A 25938-nucleotide genomic window follows, 5' to 3' on the forward strand; every position below is an offset into this window, starting at 1 on the left:
ATATTATGATCATTTTTATCATCTAAAAAAAAGAAAATCAACATTTTCTGAGTGTAGGAGCCAATATGAGCTTTTGTTGATTCTAAAAATGTATTTTTCTTCTCATTAGTGTGTGTGAGAATGAATGAGTGGAGCGACTGTATAGCCCCATCTGGTGGGCACCACAGCAGAGGGTGAAGGCAGAGAAGGCCATGATTCCCAGCAGCACAGCATCGAGGGGGGGCTGAGGAAGCTCAAAACCTGTTGCCTGTTTTGAGCGTTTTTGAGTTTTGCCTTGTTCAGCATCAGAAATGCCCTCACATTTGTTGAATCCTGTGAGATTGGATCACAGACCTCTTTATGAAGCCTCTGGTTCTCCTGGTCTTGTAGCTTCTGTCGCTTCTTGCTGCTGCTGTTGAGCTGAGTCCCTGAGGGCAGACCAACAGTGTCTGTTAGTGCATAAAATATGAGAGTGTGGTAGAATGAAGAACTTTTTCTTACAAACAGTTGTATAGCTCAAGGACAAGGACTGAACAGTATCTGATCTTATCTTACAGCCTGCACACTGCATGTGAAGCTCTGAAGGGGATGTTTGATGAAGACTGCATCAATGTCCTTCTTATACAGCCTCCAGCTGATCCAAAATGCTGCAGCCAGAGTTCTGATGAGAACTAACAGCAGAGATCATATTTCTCCAGTTTTAGCTTCTCTTCATTGGCTCCCTGTTAAATTCAGAATAGAATTTAAGATTCTTCTCCTTACATATAAAGCTCTTAATGACCGAGCTCCATCATATCTTAAATATTTTCCTAACAGAGCACTTCGTTCCCAAACTGCAGGTTTACTTGAGGTTCCCAGAGTTTCTAAAAGTAGAAGGGGAGGCAGAGCCTTCAGTTATCAGGCCCCTCTCTGTGGAACCAGCTGCCAGTTTGGGAGGCAGAGCCTTCAGTTATCAGGCCCCTCTGTGGAACCAGCTGCCAGTTTGGCTTCAGGAAGCAGATACCATCTCTACCTTTAAGACCAGGCTTAAAACTTTCCTTTTTGATAAAGCTTATAGTTAGGGATGGCTCAGGTGATCCTGAAACATCCCATAGTTAAGCTGCTATAGGCCCAGACTGCTGGGGGGCCTCATCTGTCACACCTTTCCTCACTTTACTCTCTTTATGTATATGTGACATTATTGTGGTCATTAACTCGTGTTTCCCTGTTCCAACAGATATCCTTTGAATGGTGTTACAGTGTTTGTTGTCCCCTCTTTTCTGTCTTCTCAAACCCCAGCTGGTGGAGGTGGATGGCCACCCTTCCTGGTTCTGGTTCTGCCAGAGGTTTCTTCCTGTTCAAAGGGAGTTGTTTCTCTCCACAGTCGCCTCAGGCACGCTCAGGACGGGAGATTGGACTAAAGACAAGTTTCGGTGCAATCTGTTGGTTTCCTTAGCTAGGAAATCGTTTTTGAATCGGCTCTATATGAATGAATTGGATTATTTTGAAATTTTATGAATTGGATTTGATTGGATTATGATCACAAGGAATTGAACTCCAGTTGGCTTGAATTGGAATATATTATTCAAGTGCCTTGAGATGACATTTGCTGTAATTTGGCGCTATATAAATAAAACTGAATTGAATTGAATTGAACTTCATACACACAGAGTGTGTGAGCTCGACCGGCCTGCCAGCAGTCCACAGCTGTCTCCTATTGAGAATGTACGGAGCATCATGAAGAGGAGAACCAGACAACAACCAGGGAGTGTTGAGCAGCTGAAATCTTGAATTCAGCAGGAATGGACCCAGATTCCAGTGAAAAACTGCAACAATCAGTATCCTCGGTTCCCAAAGCGTTAAGAAGTGTCATTAAAGGAAGCTGATGGAGCAGGATGGGAACAGGACTCTGGAACAGCTCTCACTGAGTGTTGATGCTTCAGATTCTACATTTGGTTCAGTTTTTAAAAACAAAAAGGTTGTCAGTGAAGGCACAGAAATGATTTCCTTTGTGCTTGTGTCTGTTGAATGTCGGTTCAAACTTGTGCTGTAAAGAGATCAAAGTTTTAAATTGTGATTAGTCATAATTTATTGACAAATTTATTTCAATCTTTGATATGTTAAAAATCCTTTAGAATAGAAAAAGAATTTGAATGAAAATATAGCCAATGCAAATGTACTATTACTCTACCAGTTGAGCTTTTCTGTTTAAGAAGAAGGCATTGTGTCTGTTGTGGCTGTGAGCTGTTTTGGGAAGTGAGATGCAGCTGCACAGTGAGTCCAGACAGAGGTCATTAAAGGTGACATGTATCATTTTCCTCTATGCACAGATGTTCCCAACATGATTTACACCATCCAGCCAGATGCTGACACTTTCTATTCAAGACTAGGCTGAAAACGTTCCTTTATGAAAGAGTTTTATGTCAATTCAGTGTTTATTGAGCTCTTTTGTATTTGATATAGGGGCTGCACGGTGGTGTGGTGGTTAGCACCGTTACCTCACAGCAGAGGGTTCCAGGTTCAACTCCCAGCTGGTTCTTTCTGTGTGGAGTTTGCATGTTCTCCCCGTGTATGCGTGGGTTCTCTCCAGATACTCCAGCTTCCTCCCACTGCCCAAAAACATGCATGTCAGGTTAACTGGTGTCTCTAAATTGTCCCTAGGAGTGAGTGTGAGTGTGCATGGTTGTTTGTCTCATTTGTCTCTGTGTGGCCCTGTGATGGACTGTCGACCTGTGCAGGGTGTACCCCGCCTCTCACCCAACGACAGCTGGGATAGGCTCCAGCAGGTATAAAAAATGGATGGATGGTATTTGATACCCTTTTAACCCGTTGTTTTACCCTGAATTCCTACTTTTATCGCTATTTCTTTCAGTAATAATTGGTATTAGCAAAATTGCTTTTAATATTCTAAAATTTTCTACATTTTAAATGTGAAGCAATTGCATTTGTGTGCGTAATAACGTACTATATGAATACAGGTTTACAAGACAGACGCAGCCTCCACAAGATAAGCCCTATCAGAGGGTGTGATGGTGGATAGAGAAGAGTTTATAACATGCATAGTTCAATCATAAGCGATTCTCAAAACCAGATATGGCAAGTAACGCTACAACAAGCCAAAAGCACGTTTCCTGACAAAATAGTTTTAAGAGAAATATTTAAGAGATGCGACAAAATTAAATTTCTCTTTTTTCTTTTCTTCAAACTACAAATGGCAAATTCTTGTCGCAAAAGTTGTGGTAACAGGGGCAGGAAAGAGGGTTCGTGCGTCCCTTCCTCTGACTGGCCTCAACTAAGATACGTCGCCTGCGTCACTTATTGACGTCGTGTTGATTTTGAGCGGAGAAATTATTTATTTATAAACTGACGTAAGGGCGCTAAATCTAAAATAACCCGTAAATAAAATGTGAAAATACATATAAATATATTGATGAAGCAGCTGTACGCATGAAAGGTTCGATAAAATTTGTCATTAACACAATGAATTAGTTACCGTAGCGTCAGGTTGCGTTAAACAGAAAGTAGCTAACATGGGTAAATGACTAGCTAGCACAGCCGGTCGGGCTAGCTAAGTTTTAGCTAGCTAGCAAGCTAACAGCACGAATACATTTTTTAGTTAAGGTACTTTCCTGAAATAACTCTAGATTATGGATTGTGTTTTCGTATTTTAGTGTTTTATATATTGTTACGTCTTAATGTCAGCTCACATTTCAAGGTAAATTAGATAGTGCTAGAACCACAGAGCCTACATTAGCTGGCAAGGTTAAGTAGCATCACAAAAGCAGGGTTGCTTGGTAAACGCTAAGCATTGACCTGCAAGTACCTAATTAGCTTGAGCTAACTGGCTATATTAGCATTCCCGGAAACAGATAGGCAAACGTAAATCATTTGCTTTCTGTTTTTTAAGTATATGTATAAATGTACATTCTTATTTTATGACTGGCTGTCGTAAATGTTACATTCGTAGGATAATGGCGCCTCGCATACAGCTGGAAAAAGCGGCTTGGCGTTGGGTGGAAACTGTGAAACCAGAAGAAATTAGGCAGGAACATATAGAGCTAGCATATCGCATCAATCTCCTGGCCTGCAAGAGAGGAACCTGCAGGTACAGTATTTACATGTTTAGAAGTATGTCTGTTTTGCTGTCATGTGTCAGTGAACCCCTGAGGAGTAGAATTCAGTGTAACTGAAGTTGATGGCTCAGTGGCCAGCTCGCAAAGCGATGTTGACACAGCGTCTATTTTGTTTCATTGCTGCCGAACAAGGCTTCATGTTGTAATTGGCAGCTTCATAGACTTTACACAAGTTAAGAAGTTACATTCTTTGACCTGGCATACCACTACCTAGCTTTGACACACAATGGAGTCGGTTAACACTATTTCCCTGAGATTGTGGTGCGGAAATGACTGAGCTCGGTCTCGCTGAATGGCATCTTTCTACATATTAAAGGCTCATTTCAAAGTCTGTGAGGTTTTGCATGCGGTGCAACAGCAAGCTGTCAGATTCCAATACTGTTTCCACTTAAGAGAGTAAATGTTAAAAGAATCTTGGAGGAAAATCTAAGGTAATGACCATGACTTGCTCTGCTAGGAGGAATTGCAAAGGGAATCCCAACTGTCTTGTGGGAATTGGTGAACAGGCATGGCTTGGGGAAATTGATGAGAATGCTTTCCATAATATTGATGACCCAAATTCAGAACGGCGAGACAAGGTATTTCTTAAACCAGTTGCACATATCACAATTTCTAAACCAAGCTGGCATTTTCTTGGAAGTTTTCTTAAATCCAGTGTTGGCAGGGTACAAAAATATGCTTTAACCTCTTTTCTGTACATCTACATGTCTGTCTCTTTTTCCCCCTTTCAGAACACATTTGTTGGCCTGACCAACCTCGGTGCAACATGTTACGTGAACACATTCCTGCAAGTGTGGTTCCATAACCTGGAGCTTCGTAGGAGCCTTTATCACTGCCACAATCCACGTGCACATGAACACAACATTGAGTCTGGTATACCTGAAAACTATATGGGCACGATCTGTGACGCTTCTAATTCCCTGCTTTCAGTCAGATAGTTTCTGGTTTTTTTTATATTTTCTCTTTTGTAACAAGCTGGCAGTATTATGCTGGGGTTTCACTACCTAGTTACTGTTATTCAGGCTGTCTTCTCCTGGAATGGCCATCTAAATTATACAGTGACAGCCACAGACTAAATAAGCCAAAATCAGTACCAGTCTAATCATTCTCTGAAACTTTTTGGCTATTATGAATGATGTGGTGATTTCAAAGTAGGAACAAAGAGTTCCTACAGCCTACAGATATTGTCTGAAATCATACAACTACCCTATTAATAAAACTTTAGTGACAGTTATCATAAGACTATAGATTTATAGACACATATTTGTGTGTGTCTCATATACAAAATCTGAACAGCCAGTAGAATACCATAGAAAAATTGGACTGCAAATTGAAGTAGAAGCACTCGGAGAACAAAAGAAACAAACATCCTTATCAAGGTGGAACAATGCTTGAGATACAGTTAAAGCTGCAGTCTGCAACTCTTTTTCAAGTATAATGCCTGGAACTGTCCGGGGATTCTGAAAGTAGCACATTAAATACCCCAATACAAAAAAAAATGAGTTCTCTAGGTCCCCTATATGTCCCGCTAGGTCCCTCCAAAGCCAGCAGGTTTGTTTACAAAATTGCAGACCGGACCGGTAAAAGGTAACCAATCAGGTTTACGAGCTGGGCTCTGCTGCCTGTCAATCACCGATTGTGCACGCGCGATACAAGGTAGGCTGTCCCCACGCTTATTTATCTGGACTATTGAACTTCATTACGGGCTAGTCTACTTACTGTGTCTTCCATGATCGCAAATGACAGGTGAGTTGATGAATGAGGAGCCGTGTACGCGAATCTGGCGTGCACGTAGACGTGCACGAGTTCTCATGTGTTTTGATGGGGCGGGACAGGAAGTTGAATAACTTTTTATTTTTCGGTTAAAAAATAAGCATTTCTTGCATTTTGCGACTACGGAGGTCACCGTTTTCAACTTCAAGCGTTCTGATAGATCATGTAAACTCTTAAAATGCCAAAAAGTAGGACTTTACGTATGACAACAACAAATCCTGCAGACTGCAGCTTTAAGATACAAAGCAAATCGGCTAAATCACATAAATCACATTTATTAATTAATCTCAGATTCAACCAAAACCCAGTCCAATAATTACTATGTTGTTGGTTGGAAGAATTAATGGAGTACTAAATATTACAGGTGCCATATTTCTAATTTTTTATTGATTTAAGTTTTCTCTAATAAATTCTTAAAATGACATGACTTTACAGACATTTGTGTCCGTGTAACAGTGCACGCACACACTGCCTTACCTTTGTCCTCATGATATTGTCTGAAATGTACATCTTTGTCTCTCTCAGACTACGAGCCCCAGTCCATCTGTGAGCATCTGCAGTATCTGTTTGCGCTCTTGCAGAATAGCAACAGAAAATACATAGACCCTTCAGGACTTGTCAAGGCACTGGGTCTGGACACAGGACAGCAGCAGGTAAATCAGCCGTGATCATATTCTTAGCCAAGAAATACAGATACATTTGCAGATTGACACACAACTTGGGTTGAGAATGTTGCTTTTCACATGTAATAGGTTGAATATAATGAATTAGCCTCTAAATTATTATCAGTATTGTACCTATTTTAAATACTTTGTTTGGTTACGTTTCCAATGAATATTTGAAATAGTTTAAAAAGTTGTGCTGTTCATTCATGAATCCTGATCCGTTTCAGCTGATGGTGGTGATGTATCACAGCATTATTTCCTAACAGCAGTACAACTTAGGAACAAGGAATATCTCACTGGAATATCTTGAATCACTGACCTCTTTAACAAATCGGTTGCACCTGAAAGGCAAAAGCCCCGCCTCGTTTAGTCTTTGTAATTCACATATGTCAAACATAGGCTGTGCAGGCCCGCTTTGTGTGGATGGAATCAGCTGAGTGATAACAGGACTGTTGGATAGAATGGTGCATTACACGCTGCCTGCTTTATGTGAGCAGACACAGACAAGGCGGGACTGTTTTGACGGCTCAGAGGCATATCAATGGTGGATCAACTTTGACCCCCTCCACCTCCACCACCTCTGGCTCTGTACTTTCACACATGACACGGTGTGCAGCGAAAGCACATCAATCCCAGCTTGAAAAGGAATATGAGAAAGAGCCTTCTGAGTTCAGTTATCACCAAACTACGTACACCCTACCATACCAAATGAAAACTGCTGGCAGTAGAATTTATCCTGGTATTTTGCGATAGTTATATTGTTTGTGTGGAGGCAGTTCTTTCTAAACCTTGATGGTGTTGCAGTCAAAATTTGCAGCTTTACTGACATCTTGTTTGTAAATTATGCCAAAAGTGAATTCCATCACAGTAAAAAAAAAAAAAAGCAAAGCAACATATTCTATACAACATTTTAGTTACGACTTTGTTGTCCGTCGAAATTACATGGAATAATACGTTATTATTTTAATGTTGCTGCAAATTATTAATTTTATTTGAAGTTTTTTATATTTTTCATGTGGTTGCAGCTGCTATCAGGAATGACCTTCAAACAAACATCTCACTTCTTTATTTAGTATTTTATATTTTTTCAATGTTTTACTGTGAACTATTGATTTATGAGATGTTCAAATCAAAGCATTCTCTTTCTAACGTTCATATTTAAACAGTGCCCCAACCTTTTCTGCATTTGGGTTGCAGTTTGGGATTTAATAACACAACGCCCTTACATTCGACGCGTTGACTGCAGTGGATATTCATTTAGATTATTCAAACCAGGAAATGTTGACAGGTCTCAAAGTCAGCGCTTGACCAAAACATTTCAAGTTGTTTGTTTTCTGAATAGTTCCAGAATTAAACAGCTGATTTAAAACTTCATTGGAGAATTTGGCCATTTTTAAGCTCTTCAGCTCCACCTACAGGTGTGGGATGTAACATCATTGTCGTTAAAACAAACACTGGTCTGAGCCCTGCACATGCACAACTATACATGAGAAGCTGTTGTCATGCTTAGTAGCTTGGTTTCAGTCACGTGGTTGTAAGGGGGCGCGGTTTTCAGATGGTTGTCAGGAAGTGAATTCTGCCCATAGAACTGCAAGCAAGATGCCCGTGTTTTGTGCTGTTTACGGCTGCTCCAACCGTTCTACCCGTGAAAAGGACAAAAGTTTTTTTTAGAATACCAAAGGTGGTCGTACACAAAGGTGAGAAATATAAAAAGCTAACAGAACAACGCCGTAAAAAATGGATTTTAAACCTACGTCTGCAGTCGGGAGGAGCAGAGTCTGTTTACTCTCGTGTCTGCAGCGACCACTTCGTCAGAGGTATGTTAGCGAACTGCTAACTTTGTTTTTGTGGCTCTGTTTATATAGCATTGGGTTGTTGTTAAATACTCATTTACTTAGTAATGATTATTAAGTTTCCGGTAGTCTAATGTGGGCTTCATTGTGACTTTTTAGGCGTCCCTAGCGCTTGGGGTGACGTTGAGTCGGTAGACTGGGCTCCGACGGTCAAGCTCGGTTATAAAACCACTAAGCCGAAATCCAAGGCATCTCTTCAACGAGAGCAAAGGATGAAGCTCAAGGAGCACTAACAAACACGGTCGGCATGTGCAGTGGCTATGTTGGATCTCCAACAGACAGCTGAGAGCCCGGGTATGAGCGCAGATCTGATGCAGACAGCCGAGCATCCAGCTGACAACCCACAATAAGAGGGCATCAGTGGGAATGGAACATTAGATTATCCTTTGCTCTCGTTGAAGAGATGCCTTGTATTTCGGCTTAGTGGTTTCATAACCGAGCTTGACCGTCGGAGCCCAGTCTACCGACTCAACGTCACCCAAAGCGCTAGGGACGCCTAAAAAGTCACAATGAAGCCCATATTAGACTACCGGAAACTTAATAATCATTACTAAGTAAATGAGTATTTAACAACAACCCAATGCTATATAAACAGAGCCACAAAAACAAAGTTAGCAGTTAGCAAACATACCTCTGACGAAGTGGTCGCTGCAGACACGAGAGTAAACAGACTCTGCTCCTCCCGACTGCAGACGTAGGTTTAAAATCCATTTTTTACGGCGTTGTTCTGTTAGCTTTTTATATTTCTCACCTTTGTGTACGACCACCTTTGGTATTCTAAAAAAACTTTTGTCCTTTTCACGGGTAGAACGGTTGGAGCAGCCGTAAACAGCACAAAACACGGGCATCTTGCTTGCAGTTCTATGGGCAGAATTCACTTCCTGACATCCATCTGGATTTTGCGCGTTCGCGATGCAGCACTGTGACGTCACGTGAAACCCTCCTGTTTAAAGGCTAACAACTCATATGTAACAGAAAAGAGGGCTAATTCTGACTGCATCCAGTTTTTTCTCCTGAGCATGTTTTGCTCATACACTTTGCTCTTCCTCTCATAGTGTTGTCCCTTTTTTTAAATGTTTTTTTTTAATGACAGGTGTCTCTCCCCCAAAATTGATTTGTAATGGTGACAGTCTTTTTTTTTTCCTTTTAATTTACCAAAAATATGTTGTTATCTAGTTGTTGGTGCATTACATGGTATCGCAAATTAAAACTGTGTTGTAGTGGGCTAGAAACGAAAGCAGTGAGGTGTGGTAACTTACCCCCAGGGAAGCTTCAGGCCTGGGACTGTGGATTATTGAGGTTTGTGTACTTCCAAAAGAGTCAGATTGACATAGTTTTAAGGTCCACAAACTTCTCTGTAGTGTTGCTTTAAAACTGAATGGGAATGTCATCTAGTTTTGGAATGAATTTTTAGTGCAGATTGGTTTAAACTACATAGCACTAAATTCAGACTTTTCATTTTCAGGATGCGCAGGAATTTTCAAAGCTTTTCTTGTCACTGTTGGAGGATACATTGTCCAAGCAGAAGAACCCCAGCCTGCAAAATGTCATCCAGCAACAGTTCTGTGGGCAGTTCTCCTACGTTACAGTGTAAGTCTACTCCTCACTCAAACTTGACTCGAGCGTTTGGAGCTATACAATGTTAAACCACCTGTACCAGCATTCTTTTATAGTTATGACGAGGTATAAAATAAAATAAAACATTTAAACCGATATGTGCCCACTATACAACAGTGCCCCCGCTTTTCCCTCTGTGTTTGCCAGCAACACCCTGAGCTGCACTTGCTGCTTACAACTTCTCCTTATTCTTACCGATATTATTTTTCATAAAAGCAACCCCCTTTAAATGTGGCAACATCTGAAACAAACAATGCCTTAACTGTGTTATTTTTGTTTTATTTGCACCGCTCTACTTTGTTGATCAGGAGAGAAAAATCTGGAGGGGTTTTAATTGATTACAGTCTTTGAATAATTTAATTCAATACTTTTTTATAAAGCGCTTGTGACATCACATGTGCGGTATTGAGTTAAAACTTAGCTTTTATTCCATTTCATAAAGAATACTAGTGTATGACATATTTCACTATTTAGCCTAGAAATACAAGGATATGAATTGTGGTTCATATCTGCTAAGCAGTATAAAAAAGTAAACCAAAAAATGAATCGGGAAAAGATTTGTTCAATTTAAGTGCACAGCGCTATAAAGCATTCAGTGATGTCCCAGTTTATGTCATAAACATCATGCTTTCCCTAACATTGATGTTTGGTTTGTTGGAAGACACCAGAGGTCCGTTTCACGAAGCAGGTTTAGTGAAAACTCTGAGTTTATTAAAGCGGCACAATGCAACTTTTTCATGGTCATAAAATTGCTTGGCAATCATCAGATTGCTTGGCTGACCCGTTCTGATGAAAACGGTGACATTTCCATCTCCATCTGGTGGCCCTAGACCGAAACAGCGCTTGCAACTTTGCCTGTGGCGCCGCGTGCTTTGTTTACCTCTGGAAGTCTCGCGACACACGAGAGCCGAGAACTACTGCTTCACGGCAGGTCGTAAAGGGCTCTGAGCCGAGCCAGGTAGCCTGATAAGACACACCCCCTCTCCATTAGCTGTCGACGGCTCTCCAACTCTCTGCCAGTGTCTTGAAAAATAAACCGTAAATTGCCTCTGGTGGGTTTACGACAGTCTGGCTAGACTGTCGCCTTATTTTCTACGGAGCTCCCCCTACAGCTTTGGGGTGTGTATTGCATGGTAAACAAACCCCGTATTACTGAAAGTTGCATAGCGCCGCTTTAACCCTGAAATGAGGGAAACTGAGTTTTCCGTTTCACAAAGGGAGGTAACTCAACCCCGAGAAAGAGGGGTAACTCTAGCCTGTTTCACAGAGAGAGGTTACTTAAGCTCTCGGTCAGTTACCGTAGTAACAGACTCTATGAACCTAACCTGGTCAGGACCAGGTTTTTCTCTCTGTCTCCGCCCTCTTTCAGCCATTTGATTTCCTCATTCATTCAGTCAGCAGAGCGAGTTCTTCTACTTCTAGAAGTCCATCAGGCACAGCAGGAGGCGACTGTTTTCACCAACATGTCCTTTAGACAACGATCCCGTGGATGAAGGAGCAGCATTACTGCGCAGAGAATTATTAATATAATATTCATCGGGAGATGGTTATCAGACATAGATGTATAGATGTTTTAGCATTTCCAGACAATTATCTTTTTGAGCGGCACCATCAGAATTTTGTTGGGACAAAAGAAAAAAAGACAAATAAATATTTGTATGAATAGGCTTAAAAAAGATATATATAGGCCTATTATATTTTATAAAGGCACTTCTTGGGGGTGGATTCCCTCCAGGGATTCCCTCAGCCACTGGCCTTCCGTTAGAGGTGGCGGTGCTGGGCACCACCCGTTTTACGGGCATCTGCCTTCTTTCTGTTGGCTCAGTAGAAGTCTGTGTTAGTTTAAATAGGCTTAATTATTTAACTGAACATGATATAGATGAGAAGACATTTATGTGTGTGAAAACAGCATTATGTTGGGAATAAAGCAACTGCTCAGTCAAATAGCCACTTAATATTTATTTTACAGTGTAAAACATGATCAAAATGAGAAAGCTTCCGAAACAATAACAGGGATAGTGGTTTGTGCTCCCTGATACGATGGATGCCTTAATCAGCTGTAGAGTCATACATGCAACACAAGATCTCTGTTGCTCACCTTTACAAGTTTGCAATAACTTGACAGTTGTGTTTTTTTAAGTTTCTATTATTACAGTACAGTTTTTATGCTCTGTTTTCCACGATGGAGATGATTTGTTATTACCATTACAGGTTTTGGGTATTCCCTGGAGCCTAAAACGTATCTTAAACACAGTGTTCCATGCTGCCAGGTAGAGACTAATTCGCGATTGCGTCACACCATAGTGGCATAGTCTTTAAGATATGATGGAGCTTTGTCATTAAGAGCTTTATATGTGAGGAGAAGAATCTTAAATTCTATTCTGAATTTAACAGGAAGCCAATGAAGAGAAGCTAAAACTGGAGAATTATGATCTCTCGTGCTGTTTTAATTAAAAGGTTTTTGTTTTTATCAGTGACATTGTATTTAAAGCAACAGAACAACTGACATGGTCTTAAATGCTACCAAATGTTGTTTTCTGACCACATAGAGCTAAACTTACAATATTTGTACATTTCATACCCTACTATTAAAGAGACCGTGCAGTTAGCCTTCCGATTTCCGAGCAGAGACCCTTAATAATAGAACAGTGGCGAAAAGTTAGTGCACTGTGTCATGGTATTAACTTCTTATCGTAAAACTCTTTTTCACTTTGCTCTCCTGCTTGAGTGTTGTGCTGCTATAACAAGTCAGTTTCCCAGAGGAGAGAAGCTGACCTTCAATTCAGTTAAGCTAAATGGGTACTTTAAAAACAGGTACTTACCATTTCTTCTGACTAAGGCCACGTGCCCACGACAACGCTCTGAAGCATAAACGCAGATGTCCGTTTTTTTCCTCCACAATTTATCTGCGTTCTCACGAGCGTCTTGGGGTGGATATCTGTCTACCCATGGGAACAGGGAAAACGTATAAAACTCGCAGTTTGCCGATGTAGTATGCATGCCCCGGACGTAGGTGGCAGTAGCAACAATACCTTTGGTATTGTTATATGAGTTATATATTAATAAATATGAGAAATGCCTGTTTTGTGGCTACTTCCTCCGCGTCAGTTGGAAGAAAATGGCGAAGCGTGGCAGCAACAACAGTACGCCTTCAAACTTTGTTTGGACAGATGATGAGGTCCAGTTGCTCCTGAACACAACACTGAACTACAAAGCCAGGAAGGCAGTGGATAATGTGGATTGGGAGAGTGTCCAAAATAAATATAGTGAGATATGGGAGTCGTTAATGGAGAACTACCCACTTAACGTGTGCAAAAATCGCACTTTTGCGTTTTGAACTGTTCCTACGGCGACGAGAGGTTGGATCGTTTTCAAGATCTCCACTCTGGAGGGCGTTTGCGTTTTCTCCGTTTTGAACTCCTAAAAACGCCGTCGCCGTGTGCAAGATAGGCACATCTGTCGAAATGTTCTGCGTTTATCTGTCGTTAACCGTTGTCGTGGGCACGTAGCCTGAGGTGTAATAATGAGCCAATCTTCTAATAAAAAAATCAAATATAACCAAAAGTTGACTAGGTTTTTGTTATAAATAAAAACTGTTAAGTTCATAAATTCTGATTATGCTTGCATCATTGTCAAGAAAGCTTTATTTACAAAATGATTTAGACAAACCATAAATTCATTATACTGTGTTTATTTCTATTTGGCTGTTCTTCAGATGTAATCAGTGTGGACGATCATCTGCTCTTTCATCCCGATTCTATGAGCTGGAACTAAACATTCAGGGCCACAAGAACCTGACAGAGTGTGTCACAGAGTTCCTAAAGGTAGCTATAACTCACTACCACACTCTGTTTCTTTATCTACTGTTGTAAGTTGTAAAAAGGTTGGGATATGTGCCTTGTTTCCCTCTCTGTGTACAAAGCATGTCAGGAAATGTTTTTTAAATGATAATGAGTTGAATAAGATATTGTTTTTCAGCAAAGGAGGGTTTTTGATTAGTTTATTTACAATGGGCTTCATAGAATGACAATAAATGAATGTATCCATTCAGTTTGAATCAAAGTGGGCGTTATAAATACGTGTTGTTTGCCATGAATACTCTGCACCTTACAGGAGGAGAAGCTGGATGGGGACAACCGGTACTTCTGTGAAAGTTGTCAGAGTAAACAGAGCGCCACCCGGAGGATCAGGCTGCACAGCATTCCTCCAACCCTCAACCTGCAGCTCATGCGCTTCGTATTTGATAGGCAAGTAGCTTTCGCCACTGACGTAATGCTGGTTAATTGTGGTATTTCTTCTGTTTACAAAGAAAAAAATCCATTCAGATGCACTGTGTATGAGGGTTGAGCAGTATATAGGGATAGGAATTGATAAGATATTTACAATTCCAATTCCATTTTCGATTCTGCTTAACGGTTCGGTTCTTTGTCGGTTCCCTTATCGGTTCTTATTTGGGGGGGAAAGGACAGCAAACGGGTCGATGAGCATCAACTTTGTTTAGTTTAGAGGCAACATGAGTCATGTGAGTTAAACTGTGGCTTTGTACTTAGGGTTGAGAATCTTTGTCATCTCCCTAGAAAATATAAAATGGGAATGAATGACTGAGTGAAACATCTGGTTAACTTAGAGGAAAACATCCAACTTTGACATTCTCTGACTTGGCGTACAATGGAACACATTCACCTACCGAAATTCAGGGGCATCTACTGTGGCAAATGGGTGCAAGCCTTTTACCACAAACATAGTCACTGCTCTGTGACATTCGTCTATCCTGGCCTGGGTCATTTTACTCTTCCCATCTTCGGTGAAAGGAGAAGCTGGAGGTAGTACTGCCAGCCTCTGGCTCTGAGCCAGTCAGGCTCCGTCTCTCGTGATGGTCATCTAAATGTATGCCTGAAAAGGCATTCATTTAACCTTAACCGTTACTAATAGCAGGTTTTACAATGAGGCAAATGGCGCTAATATGATAGGCAGTGTTTGGTAGTTAGTTAGTTGCCTGCAGTATTAGCCGAGGACATGCTAACATTGCTGCTGCTGCTGGGTTGAGATTTGCTAACGTTAGTCCGGATCGAAAACGCGACATTCATTAATAGTTATTGCATGCTTTGTGCGCAAATGTTTCTGCATGTTGGTAGTATTTCCTCCCTTCGAGGAAATATCCACTTTGCAAGTAGTGCAAGTTGCCCTGTTGTTGTCTTTTTTAGTAAAGTGTAACCAAACCTTTGCGCGTTTGTACCGCTTGGGCGCCATGTTTACTGTTAATTGCTGGCTGCACTGGACTCGCCACGCACGTTGCGTGGCTTGCGTAAGCTACAAGCTATGCAACGTGCATGGTGACGTCATTCGTGCCCACTGGAATCGATAAGGGAATCGAAACACTGAGAACCGGTTCTCAACAAGTACCGTTTTTTGATTCCCATCCCTAGCAGTATATCAACTTTAAGATTTAGATTTTTCTTCTGGACTGGATTTAAGATGAGACAGAACATGCCATATCAATACAGTCTGATGCTGTGTATGACAAAGTGTTTCATCTTTAAAGTTGCCACTCAGTGTTTCTCCTCTTACTCTCAGTGAAGCCGCAGACCTGCCCACAAATTTCACTATTTAGTGCTTACGTATTTACTTTGAATGGGCACCTCCTGTTAAATCTAATGAAGGAGAAGGGCTTATTTCATACCATGCTCCACCTAACATTATCTGACAAAATTGTGGTTGTAGACCTAATGGGCAGCAGTTCAGCCTCTTTTTTAGGTTTGTTGAAATACAGAGAGTTGGAGAAAAGCAAAGACATGTTAAAGGGATAGTTCGCCTTTTTTGACATGAAGCTGTATGACATCCCATATTAGCAATATCATTTATGAACATTTTCTTACACCCTACTGTGTCCTGTGAGCCGATTTACAGCCTCGTTTTGGTGTTGATGAAGGTAGTCCGGCTTGTTGTCTGGGGCCACAAAAATAAAGCGTTTTGCTTCTCAAAACAATATGTGTTCAAAAGAGTAATACATTTGCATCACAAAATCGTTTTCCAGGAAAAAGTCAGAGCTTTTAAGGCTGACACCAGTTGTTACTTATCAACTAGCTATGTCAGTGGTGCTTAAGCAGTGATATGACAGGCTTTATGTTGTTTTTCTACAGACAAACGGGTCATAAGAAGAAACTCAACACTTTCATCAGTTTTCCTGAGCAGCTGGACATGGGGCCTTTCTTGGAAGGAAAACACAGTACTGAATCATTAGCACGTTCCACATTCTGCTTTACTACATCTGCGTTTTGCTTCTCATCTGCACGGTTCCCTGTTTGTTTTCTGTTCTTTGCACTAATCAGCTGGAGAGCTGCTAGATCTCTTGCTGAGCTATAGCTTCCCTCCCATCAGCATGACAGCTTATAACCTTGTATATATAGGACTATACACACATGCATATACATATATTACTGCTCAAAAAAATTAAAGGAACGCTTTTTAATCGGAGTATAGCATCGAGTCAGTTAAACTTCTTGGGTATTGATCTGTTCAGTTAAATAGAAGGGGGGTTGTTAATCAGTTTCAGCTGCTTTGGTGTTAAAGCAATACTATGTAACATTTCTACCTTAAAATAACAGCTTGAAAAAAATTGTGCGGCTAGAATGAGTTTTAATATTACGATTGGCCTGTCTCCTATGCCCTTCGGGGGTTTGAGTTGGAAAAACTGCGCAATGTAACTTTGCTGGACCGGCCCGGGAGCTGAGCAGAAGTACTTCGACTTGCTTTCTGGCACACCTACCGCAAAAACAAATAGACCCCTCTCACGCTCCCAGGTACATTTGATTACTCTTACCTTCTCGGTCGACATAGCTTGCACCTTCTGACTCCTCGCCGGTTCGTCAACAAACGTGAAAGCGAAAGGGTGTTGTATTTACGACAGTGTAACCGTACATTACCTCCAAGCCTGTAGGGGGAGCTCCATAATGGGCTTTTTGAGAAGTTACATTGTATTGCTTTAATGAAATGAACAACAGCTGCATTAGAGGAGCAACTATGATACAACCCCCAAAACAGGAATGATTTTACAGGGGGAGGCCACTGACAGTTTTTCCCTCTGCATCCCTTCACACTGTTTTTCACTAGTTTTGCATTTGGCAACGGTCAGCGTCACTACTGGTAGCATGAGGATCCTACAGAGGTTGCACAGGTAGTCCAATTCCTCCAGGATGGCACATCAATATGTGTCATTACCAGAAGGTTTGCTTCTCAGCACAGTCTCAAGAGCATGGGGGAGATTCCAGGATCCAGGCAGTTACTCCAGACGAGCTGGGCAGGGCCGTAGAAGGTCCTAAACCCCTCAACAGTAGCGGTACCTGCTCCTTTGTGCAAGGAGGAACAGGATGAGCACTGCTAGAGCCCTACAAAATGACTTCCAGCAGGCCACTGATGGGAATGTCTCTGACCAAACAATCAGAAACAGACTTCATGAGGATGGCCTGACATCGTCTAGTGGGCCCTGTGCTCACTGCCCGACTCTGTACGACAGAACACCAGGGATACAAACTACTGAGTACCATTTCCAGTTGCTGCAATGACATTTAGGCAAAATGGACTAGCCTGTTGCATCATTTATTCATTTAGATTTTCAGGGTGTCTTTGATTTCAGCCCTCTACAGGTTGTACATTTTCAATTCTATCAAACAATGTGGCATCTCTTCATTTCTAACAAATGACCCAGTCCATATCAGTAAGGAGCTGATCTGTTTTCAAATGTTCCTTTCATTTTTTTTTAACATTCTGTACATATATATAGTATATGTCTATGTGTGTATACGCACACACACACACACAGTAAATATGCAGAATATATATATATATACATATATATATATATATATACACACACATACTCATGTTTTGTTGCCACACAACCTGGAATTAAAATGGATTGTTTGAGAGTGCCATTTCATTTACAGAATTTTAGTCTCATCTGAGCAGAGCACCTTCCTCCATACATTTGGGGAGTGGCCCACGCCTTTTGGCAAACTCAAAACGTGCTTTCTTATTTTTAACACTAAGTAATGGCTTATTTCTGGCCACTCTTCCATAAAGCCCAGCTCTATGGAGTGTCTGGCTTATTGTGGTCCTATGGACAGACGGTCCCTGCTGTGGTAACTCCTTCAGGGTTACCTTTGGTCTCTGTGCTGCCTCTCTGATTAATGCCCTCTTTGCCCGCTCTGTGAGTTTTGGTGGGTGGCCCTCTCTTGGCAGGTTTGTTGTGGTACCATGTTCTTTCCATTTGAAGATGATGGATTTGATGGTGCTCCGAGGATCATCAAAGATTTTGATATTTTTTTAGAACCCCACCCTGACTTGTTTGGAGAGCTCCTTGGTCTTCATGGTGCGATGCCTCTCGCTTAGTGGTGTTGCAGCCTCTGGGGCCTTTCAGAAAGGGTGTGTTTATACTGACAGATCATGTGACACAGGTGGACTTCATTTCACTAATTATGTGACTTTTGAGAACTTTTTAGGGACTTCATAGCAAAGGGGTTGGATACATATGCACATGCCAATTTTCAGTTTTTTATTTTTTATTTATCTTTTTTATATATTTTTTTTTTAATTTCACTTCACCAACTTAGACTATTTTGTGAAAATCCATCACATAAAATAAGATTAAAAAACATTTAAATTACAGGTTGGAATGTAAGAAAATAGGTAAAAAATCAAAGGGGGTGAATATTTTTGCAAGGCACTGTGGCTGCACATTGGTGTGGTGGTTAGCATTGTCGCCTCACAGCAGAGAGTTCCAGGATCAATTCCCTGGAATTCAGGTACTCTGGGTACTCCGGCTTCCTCCCACCACCATCAAAAAACGTGCATGTCAGGTTAGCTATAGCTCAGGTTGACTCTAAATTGGATGTAGCGGGTACAGGAAATGAATGGATGGATGGATGGATGGATGGACATCTATCTTTATATTTTTTTTTTTCTCTGCACTTACCATATAATTTTTCATACAGTAAGGTACTTTATCAACTCCAGAAACATCTCGACTTCATGTCTGTCACCCTCTCATCATGTTCAGAGTTTGCTATTTTTCAAGTATTTTCCTTTAAAAAATACAATTTAAAAAAAAATACAAACTTCTTTTCCTGCAGCAACGGACAATTTCATTAGATGACCTTTAAGTTTAAAATGCTAAACTGCTTTATGTATTCTTCGGCTGACTCTTTTTTTCCAGATCAGAAGTGTGTATATGAACTAAGTGCGGTGCTGATCCATCGAGGCATCAGTGCCTACTCAGGCCACTACATTGCCCATGTCAAGGATGCTCTAACTGGTGACTGGTACAAATTCAATGATGAGGAAATTGAGAAGATGGAGGGAAAGAAACTGCAGCTTGGAATTGAAGAGGACATTGGTGAGTATTATTAAAAGTAGATTTAGTAACTTTGGTCTTCTACATTACTACCACCAGGGGCAGAGTTTTACAAGATGAGGTGTATGTTTCCATTCCTATTTAAGATTAATTTGGCTCCTATCATTTCAACCACAAAGGAAAAATAGCTGATAACAGCTACCAATAAGACAAACATTACTGCTGATGATTTGCATGCCAGGCACAATAACACAGCCTAGACTTCTACATTACACAATCATCTCTGTTTATAGCACAAACATATTACACATTAGGGCCCTTTTCACTTATGGGTTCTGCTTGTAGGCACAAAAAGATGTTCTTGTAAACCCGTCTCTTTCCTCCTGAGTAATTCACATATGCCAAGCAGGTGACTCAGCAAAGCATTGATACAAACAGCAAGTGGACCGTGTGAACTCAACGGCGAAAGGTTATAGCTACAACATAAGCTGACTTCAGAAGCTTCCTCTAGGCTCCAGGGCACATTACACACTACGGTGGCTCACAACACATCTCATGACACAAAGTGATGATCTAGAAAAATCTGGTTTTTCATTTGTACATCTAAATGACATCGTACATAAGGGTTTTTTTCATAATGTAATGGGTATTGCTTTTTCCAATTTTGTTGATATCTGTAGTTGAAGTTTTGATGTTTTTAACATTTTTTTCTACAGAGAGCATATTTAAATGGACACCTAGTAAGTACATTACATAGGGTGTCTATGTAGTATACTTGGCATGTTATAAACATCTAGTCCACATTGAAATGCAGTCCAGAGGTTGAGACTGTGTTTCAGTTTGTTCTTTTTTTGCCAAGGTAATGTTACTTGGTAAAATTAGACTAATCCTATTTATGCACATTGATTACATGTCTGTATATTTCCACATTCTCTTAAAGTTTTTCTTTCTTCTTGGTTTTCTTGCTTCCTAGCCGAGACGGTGAAATCCCAGTCACGAAAACCAAAGTGCAGTAAAGGCTACCACTGCTCGAGAAATGCATACATGCTGGTTTATAAAGTCCAGGAAGAGGAGAGCTCAGATCCCTCCAGTAACAATGTTCAGGTGCCAGGTGAGTTGTACATTCATGGGCTGTGGGTTGTTGCTGAGGCCAGAGAAAGAGGTAGTGATTGTCTCTGGTCTTTTTACTTCATTAAAAACAGAAAATATTAGCAGAAAAAAGTCGTTGCACTTCTGATGTCTCTCTTTTCTCTGTCTGTGTTGGTTGCTAGCCTTCCTCCAGAGGTTGGTAGATCAGGATAACCATAAATTTGAAGAGTGGTGCACGGAGATGGCTGACATGAGGAAACAGAGCGTGGATAAGGGCAAGGCAAAGCATGAAGAGGTGAAAGAGCTCTACGAGCTTTTACCTGCAAGAGATGGTTGGTAAAACATTCCTTAACAGCTCAATGCCTGCTTAACAGAAAGTGAATACTTTTGTTCTTAGTATGAGTTCAGGACTCTGATATGCAAATGGTGTGATAAAGGGACATTCCAGGTAACAGGGGGTGCATACTTTAATATTCCATGGAATAAAGACCATTTGTGAAATAATGTATGCTGATACAGTATAATATAATTCTATTAAAAGTCATCTCACATTCATAACATTTGGTTTTACAGTCATTTGAAAAAACAAAGTAGAATATTTTTAAATTCTGAGGTTTTCAAGGTTCAAATATCAGAACATAATTAAATTAATCTCCGATTTATAAATCAACACATGACATGTTACACTATGTAGTTGACTATTAAAAAAACGATGCCAAAACACAAAAACCATCTCGACTGCTTCCATAGGAATTAAGAGGATAAGTAGCAGCTGATCAAATGCATGTGGGTAACTGATGATCAGACAGTGAGACCACCTCTGTAAAGGAGTTTTGGCAGTTTGCTGGTGTGGAGCATTCAGGTGTTTGAACACAATAATAATACAGATGCAGCCACATTCTTCCAGCTACTTCCAGGCCAAGCCCATGGCTGCATCGTAAGCCACCATCGGACCTGGACATATCATGCCCTGACTGTGTAATTAGCTTCAAAGATTTATTTGTCCACTTGGATGAGCAGTTATTATTAAACCTCAAACTGTTAAATATGATGTGGAAAGGGATTATCTTGTGGAGGAAACACTCACAGTACACAGACAAGTCAGTGCGGGCTGCAAATAACAGCCTGTTAAAACTTTAGTAAAATAGGATGAAGCCTCAACACCTACGTAAGATTTAAGAAAGGCATATATTAACATTATTTTTGCACACAAGACTGTCGAAACCGCAAACTTTTTCAAGAGCCATCAACACAGTTTGTGTGGCTTTGGCTGACAGAAGCGTACCTCTTCTCACCTTAAGCCCTGTCAAGTCCATTGAGCTCCAGAGAAAGTCAGCGGGGTTACATAACACTGTAAAAATCGGATAAAGGGCTAAATTACAATCAGACTGAGGTATTAAATTCATGTAGACACCTTAATCTGACAAGATATTGGATCGGATCGGATTTGCTGTTTGTGCAACAAGCAGCTCATCACAGACCAAATGTAGAGGGACGTAGCTTCATCTCGCTCTGCGTTCTCCATCTTTCTCCAATGCCTGAGTCTGTTGTTGTTGTTGGTGTTGAAGAGGTCAACAGGAAGTGGCTCTATTAGCAATAGTTGAAATGGGTACAGCGCCACCTATCATACACAGGCTATGACACGCTTTGTATCAATGATTCCATTCATTCACTGCCATATATCCAAGGAGAATTACCCTTGCTCAAATAAGGAGCATAACCCAACTATAGCTATAATCATATTAATCTCATCATGTAGACCCACTGATTGAGCCATGCAGCCAGAGCTGAGAGGCCGGTGACTGTCCAACCCCAGCTATACACCAAAGGTGTCAAACTCGATGGGAAGGACCCTATGCATGATATGTCTAGAGTCCAGCAAGCACCATGTTTGATGTCACGTTTGTTTTTAGTGAGCATTCATTTAACATTCATAGTAAATGCATACCGCATCATGGAGAAAAAAAAGAAAGACTAAATAAGGTAAATGTCAATGTAAATTTCATTTTCATTGGTTATTTCAACATCCGGTGTTAGAAATGTAAGATTATTGCAACAGCCCAAGCTAAAAGTTTGTTTATATGGTTGAGAGCTGCATGTGTTGCTGCTAAGAAACAGAGAAAAGGCTCTCATGCCATCCCTGTACAGCAGGTTATTATGTTTATGGGATTTCTGGGTTTTATTGTGGAACATAGGTTTTGCTGTGTTTACACACAGCAAAAGAAATTTTTCCACTTCTTCCCACAAAAATAGCCAAACTTTGTAAGGATGTCTGGAGACCTCTCCTTTGCTGTCAGAGCTTGGATGACGAGTTTTTTTTACGGGAACTCTGATACTGGGAGATGACTTGTTGTGAAAAACCCTGTGGGGAAACTGTTAATCACCTCCGTGTGACCCGTCATTGATGATACTCTGAAGTCACACGGAGCCGAGCCTAATTACCTGCTTTTTCTTCTGTTTGTTTCCCACAACATCATCATTTGAGGGCTTTTACGCAGCGAGCTGTCGGTTGGCCGTTGGAAATGTCAGTCAACGCCTGTCTCTGCTGTCTTTTTGGTGTGTAAAGCACTGCTGGTTCTGTTGGACCCTGTTGAGGCTTTAGAAATCACCATTGGGTCATGCAGTGAGAGAGATGTCTGTTCATCCACAGCACACACTGTGTAAATGAATGCACCTTTAACGGTCTCCTAAAGCATTAAGCTGAAAATCATGCATGTACAAAGCAATGTATGTGATGTGTCAGTTTAGACTGAGGCATGGGTTTTGAGTTTAAACAGCCTAAAACTGAGGTAGAACCTGACCTAAATAATGACAGACTGCTGGTCCATTTCACCCTGCAAAGTTGCGTTGTCTTAACATTTTACATCAGAGTTGGAAGTTGGAGGTTGTCTCAAAGTGTGTTCAAGAGCAACTTTTTTCCTTGATGCTGCTGACCAGAGGGAACGCAACAGAAGATGCGTGGGTTGCTATTTATGGTTTATGCATTCCTCTGCTTTCCCTCCATAGGCGAGCAGTATGAGTTTGTCCCTCTTGAATGGCTAAAGAAATGGCTTGATGACTCCACTGCCACAAAAGAAATTGACTGCTCCCTCTTCCTTTGCTCTCATGGCAAACTGCACCCAGACAAGGTAGCAGATGCCAAGAGGGTTTCCATGCAAGCAGCAGAGCTCCTCTACGAACGCTACGGTGGCGGGCCAAGACTAAATGGTCAGTCTGAGAATCTGCTCTCTTCTCCAATCATGAACGCCAGCGTTCGGTTTTTGTGCCTCCAGTCATATATCCAACTGAGTGATCTACTAAATGAACTTCTGAAAATGCTACATTTTGATGATGAGCTTGGGAGAGGCAGCTTTGCCATCTCTGTTTATATCAGCTCTGTTTGAGATAATATGGAAGTTTTGAAATATTAATAGAGCGCTTTCTTATGTTGAAGGCATAGATTGAATCATGCAGTGTGTGCCAAGCAAGTAATTCATTCAAAGACTTTGAAAAAAAAAATGCCAGGGTAAATACTGAGAGAAAGGGATAGTTAAGCAACGGCTGCACCACACTGATGATGACCAGTATGCTACCTTAATCAATCAAAGTCATTACCTCACTGGTTTACTGGAAGGTGGAAATAATTCTGAGTATAATTCTGTCAGTTTTCTATATTTCTTACACTCCATCCTGTGTATTTGTTCAGGCTTCTCTCTGTGTAGAGAGTGCGTTAGTCAGCGATGCAGAGTGCTCCGGCTGAAAAACCAGCTCACTGAAGACTTCAAGGAAGTTTCCAATCTGGTGAAACGCACACTCAGGTAAACACACTAAAATGACTTAGTGATCCAGTTATTCAATCACTTTGTATTTTGATTATTACAAATGTATTTGCATGTTTTAGCTGTGAGGGCTACTGGGTGGGCAAAGCCTCTCTGCGTAGCTGGAGACAGTTGGCTTTGGAACAGCTGGAGGAGGATGAGCATGAGACCAAACACAGTAACAGTCAGACCAATGGACAGGGACCACACACCAACAGCAGCAAGGGTAAGTGGAATGTAGGTACAGGCTTTTTCCTGCTTCAAACTTATTCCACAGTTTCAAAAGCTCCAACACTTTTCCATCATAGTGTTCGAGTTTCTTTGGCTTATCAGACACAGAGTTAAGGAATCTGTCGGACTGTACACAGCACAGAGTACCAGCTCGGTGTTGGCTGAAAGAGGTGAACATCCGAAATGTCCACCCATTAAAAGAAAAATAAAGTTGCTTTTTGGGATACTGAAAAAAGACTGAAACTGACTGACCAAGAAAGGAGGGCATGGACTGGTCAGAACTGAGGGGATGGTGAGATGGATGGTGCTGAATACAGAGAAATGATAGAAATACAGAGGAATCCTTGGTTCAGTCTTCCAGCAGGACAATGACTCTAAGCTAGATGCTGAAACAACACTCGAGTGGTTTAAGGGGAAATCTTTGAATACATTGGAATGACCCAGACCTCAGAACAATTTAGAGTCTGTGGCATGACTTCCAGGTTGCTGTACACCAGCAGAACCCACCCAACCCGAAGGAGCTGGAGCAGTTTAGCTTTAAAGAATGGGCAAAAGTTTGTATACTTGCCTGTTTTTTCTTACATGAAGTGGACAAAAATCTGACTGCACCCTGACTTCTGGAAACTTTTTTAACTTTTTGTCCCATGAGTACAAAGTCATTTAGGGTGCTAAGACTTGGTTTTAGGGTTAGACTTAAAATCAGGTTAGGGAGTGCATTGAGTCAATGGAGACTCCCCAAGAGCAATATAAACCAGACGTGTGTGTGTGTGTGTAAGAATAAGATTACAGAGTTACTGTCCTATAACATATTTCAAATTGAAATAGATTTTCATTTTTTTTAAAACAAAAAAAGCAAAGTAATGCTGCCAAATGACAGAATATTTGCTTCAGGTTTAATGGTCAGAATGTCATTCAGGGCAGTAGTTCTCCTGTCTCTGTCAGTCCACGGTTTCCCCTGATAGAAAGTCCTTTTCTGGTTTTCATTCAATCGTTCCTAATTTTCTGCATTTCATTTTGATCCAAAGTATCAGGAAACATTGAACCCTTTCTCGTTCGTCATTTTAAAAATAAAAAAAAGCCCTGAGATCCAGCCATGATGAACTTTGTATTTTATGGCCCACCTTTCACACAGTTTGATATGGGGTTGCTGTTGAAAAGTCTGGTAACAGAGAAGGAGATAATCTGTGAAAAATAAATGTCAGTTGGTACATTAGCAGCATAGTTTTGGTAAAGGAAATATGACACATCTGCTTATTCACTGTATGTCCCACTGAATCAGTCCACTCTGTGTCAGTGTCTTTGTACGTTCTTTTAGGAGAGAATTGAAACTATTTTTTTGTGTCAATGTTCTTGGTGACGTGTTTGATTGCAGAGTCTGGTTCCGAGCTTTCAGGGGGTACCGAGGACGAGATGAAGACCTTCAATGAAGACGCTGTCTGCACTCATGGTAATTGCTAACATGTGCATCTAGAA

General features: G+C 40.9%; 1 protein-coding gene across 3 annotated transcripts in view; it reads left to right on the plus strand.

The window, feature by feature from the left end:
• Positions 1-3274: 3274 nt before the first annotated feature.
• The window catches only part of usp48 (ubiquitin specific peptidase 48), a 29991-nt gene continuing 7327 nt past the window's right edge, over positions 3275-25938 (plus strand). For 2 of the 3 annotated variants that reach the window (XM_075461880.1, XM_075461882.1), the window contains exons 1-16: positions 3275-3412; positions 3926-4063; positions 4549-4669; positions 4823-4964; positions 6390-6517; positions 9848-9972; positions 13715-13823; positions 14113-14246; positions 16140-16225; positions 19211-19390; positions 20322-20459; positions 20620-20769; positions 23444-23644; positions 24123-24234; positions 24318-24460; positions 25838-25912. In XM_075461880.1, the coding sequence (XP_075317995.1) occupies positions 3930-4063; positions 4549-4669; positions 4823-4964; positions 6390-6517; positions 9848-9972; positions 13715-13823; positions 14113-14246; positions 16140-16225; positions 19211-19390; positions 20322-20459; positions 20620-20769; positions 23444-23644; positions 24123-24234; positions 24318-24460; positions 25838-25912 (1978 nt within the window). In that variant the 5' untranslated portion in view covers positions 3275-3412; positions 3926-3929. The remainder of the gene's footprint in view (positions 3413-3925; positions 4064-4548; positions 4670-4822; positions 4965-6389; positions 6518-9847; positions 9973-13714; positions 13824-14112; positions 14247-16139; positions 16226-19210; positions 19391-20321; positions 20460-20619; positions 20770-23443; positions 23645-24122; positions 24235-24317; positions 24461-25837; positions 25913-25938) is intronic. The other variant, XM_075461881.1, reaches the window with a different exon arrangement.

Source organism: Odontesthes bonariensis, chromosome 3 (genome assembly GCF_027942865.1).
Source record: "Odontesthes bonariensis isolate fOdoBon6 chromosome 3, fOdoBon6.hap1, whole genome shotgun sequence".
Lineage (NCBI taxonomy): Eukaryota > Metazoa > Chordata > Actinopteri > Atheriniformes > Atherinopsidae > Odontesthes > Odontesthes bonariensis.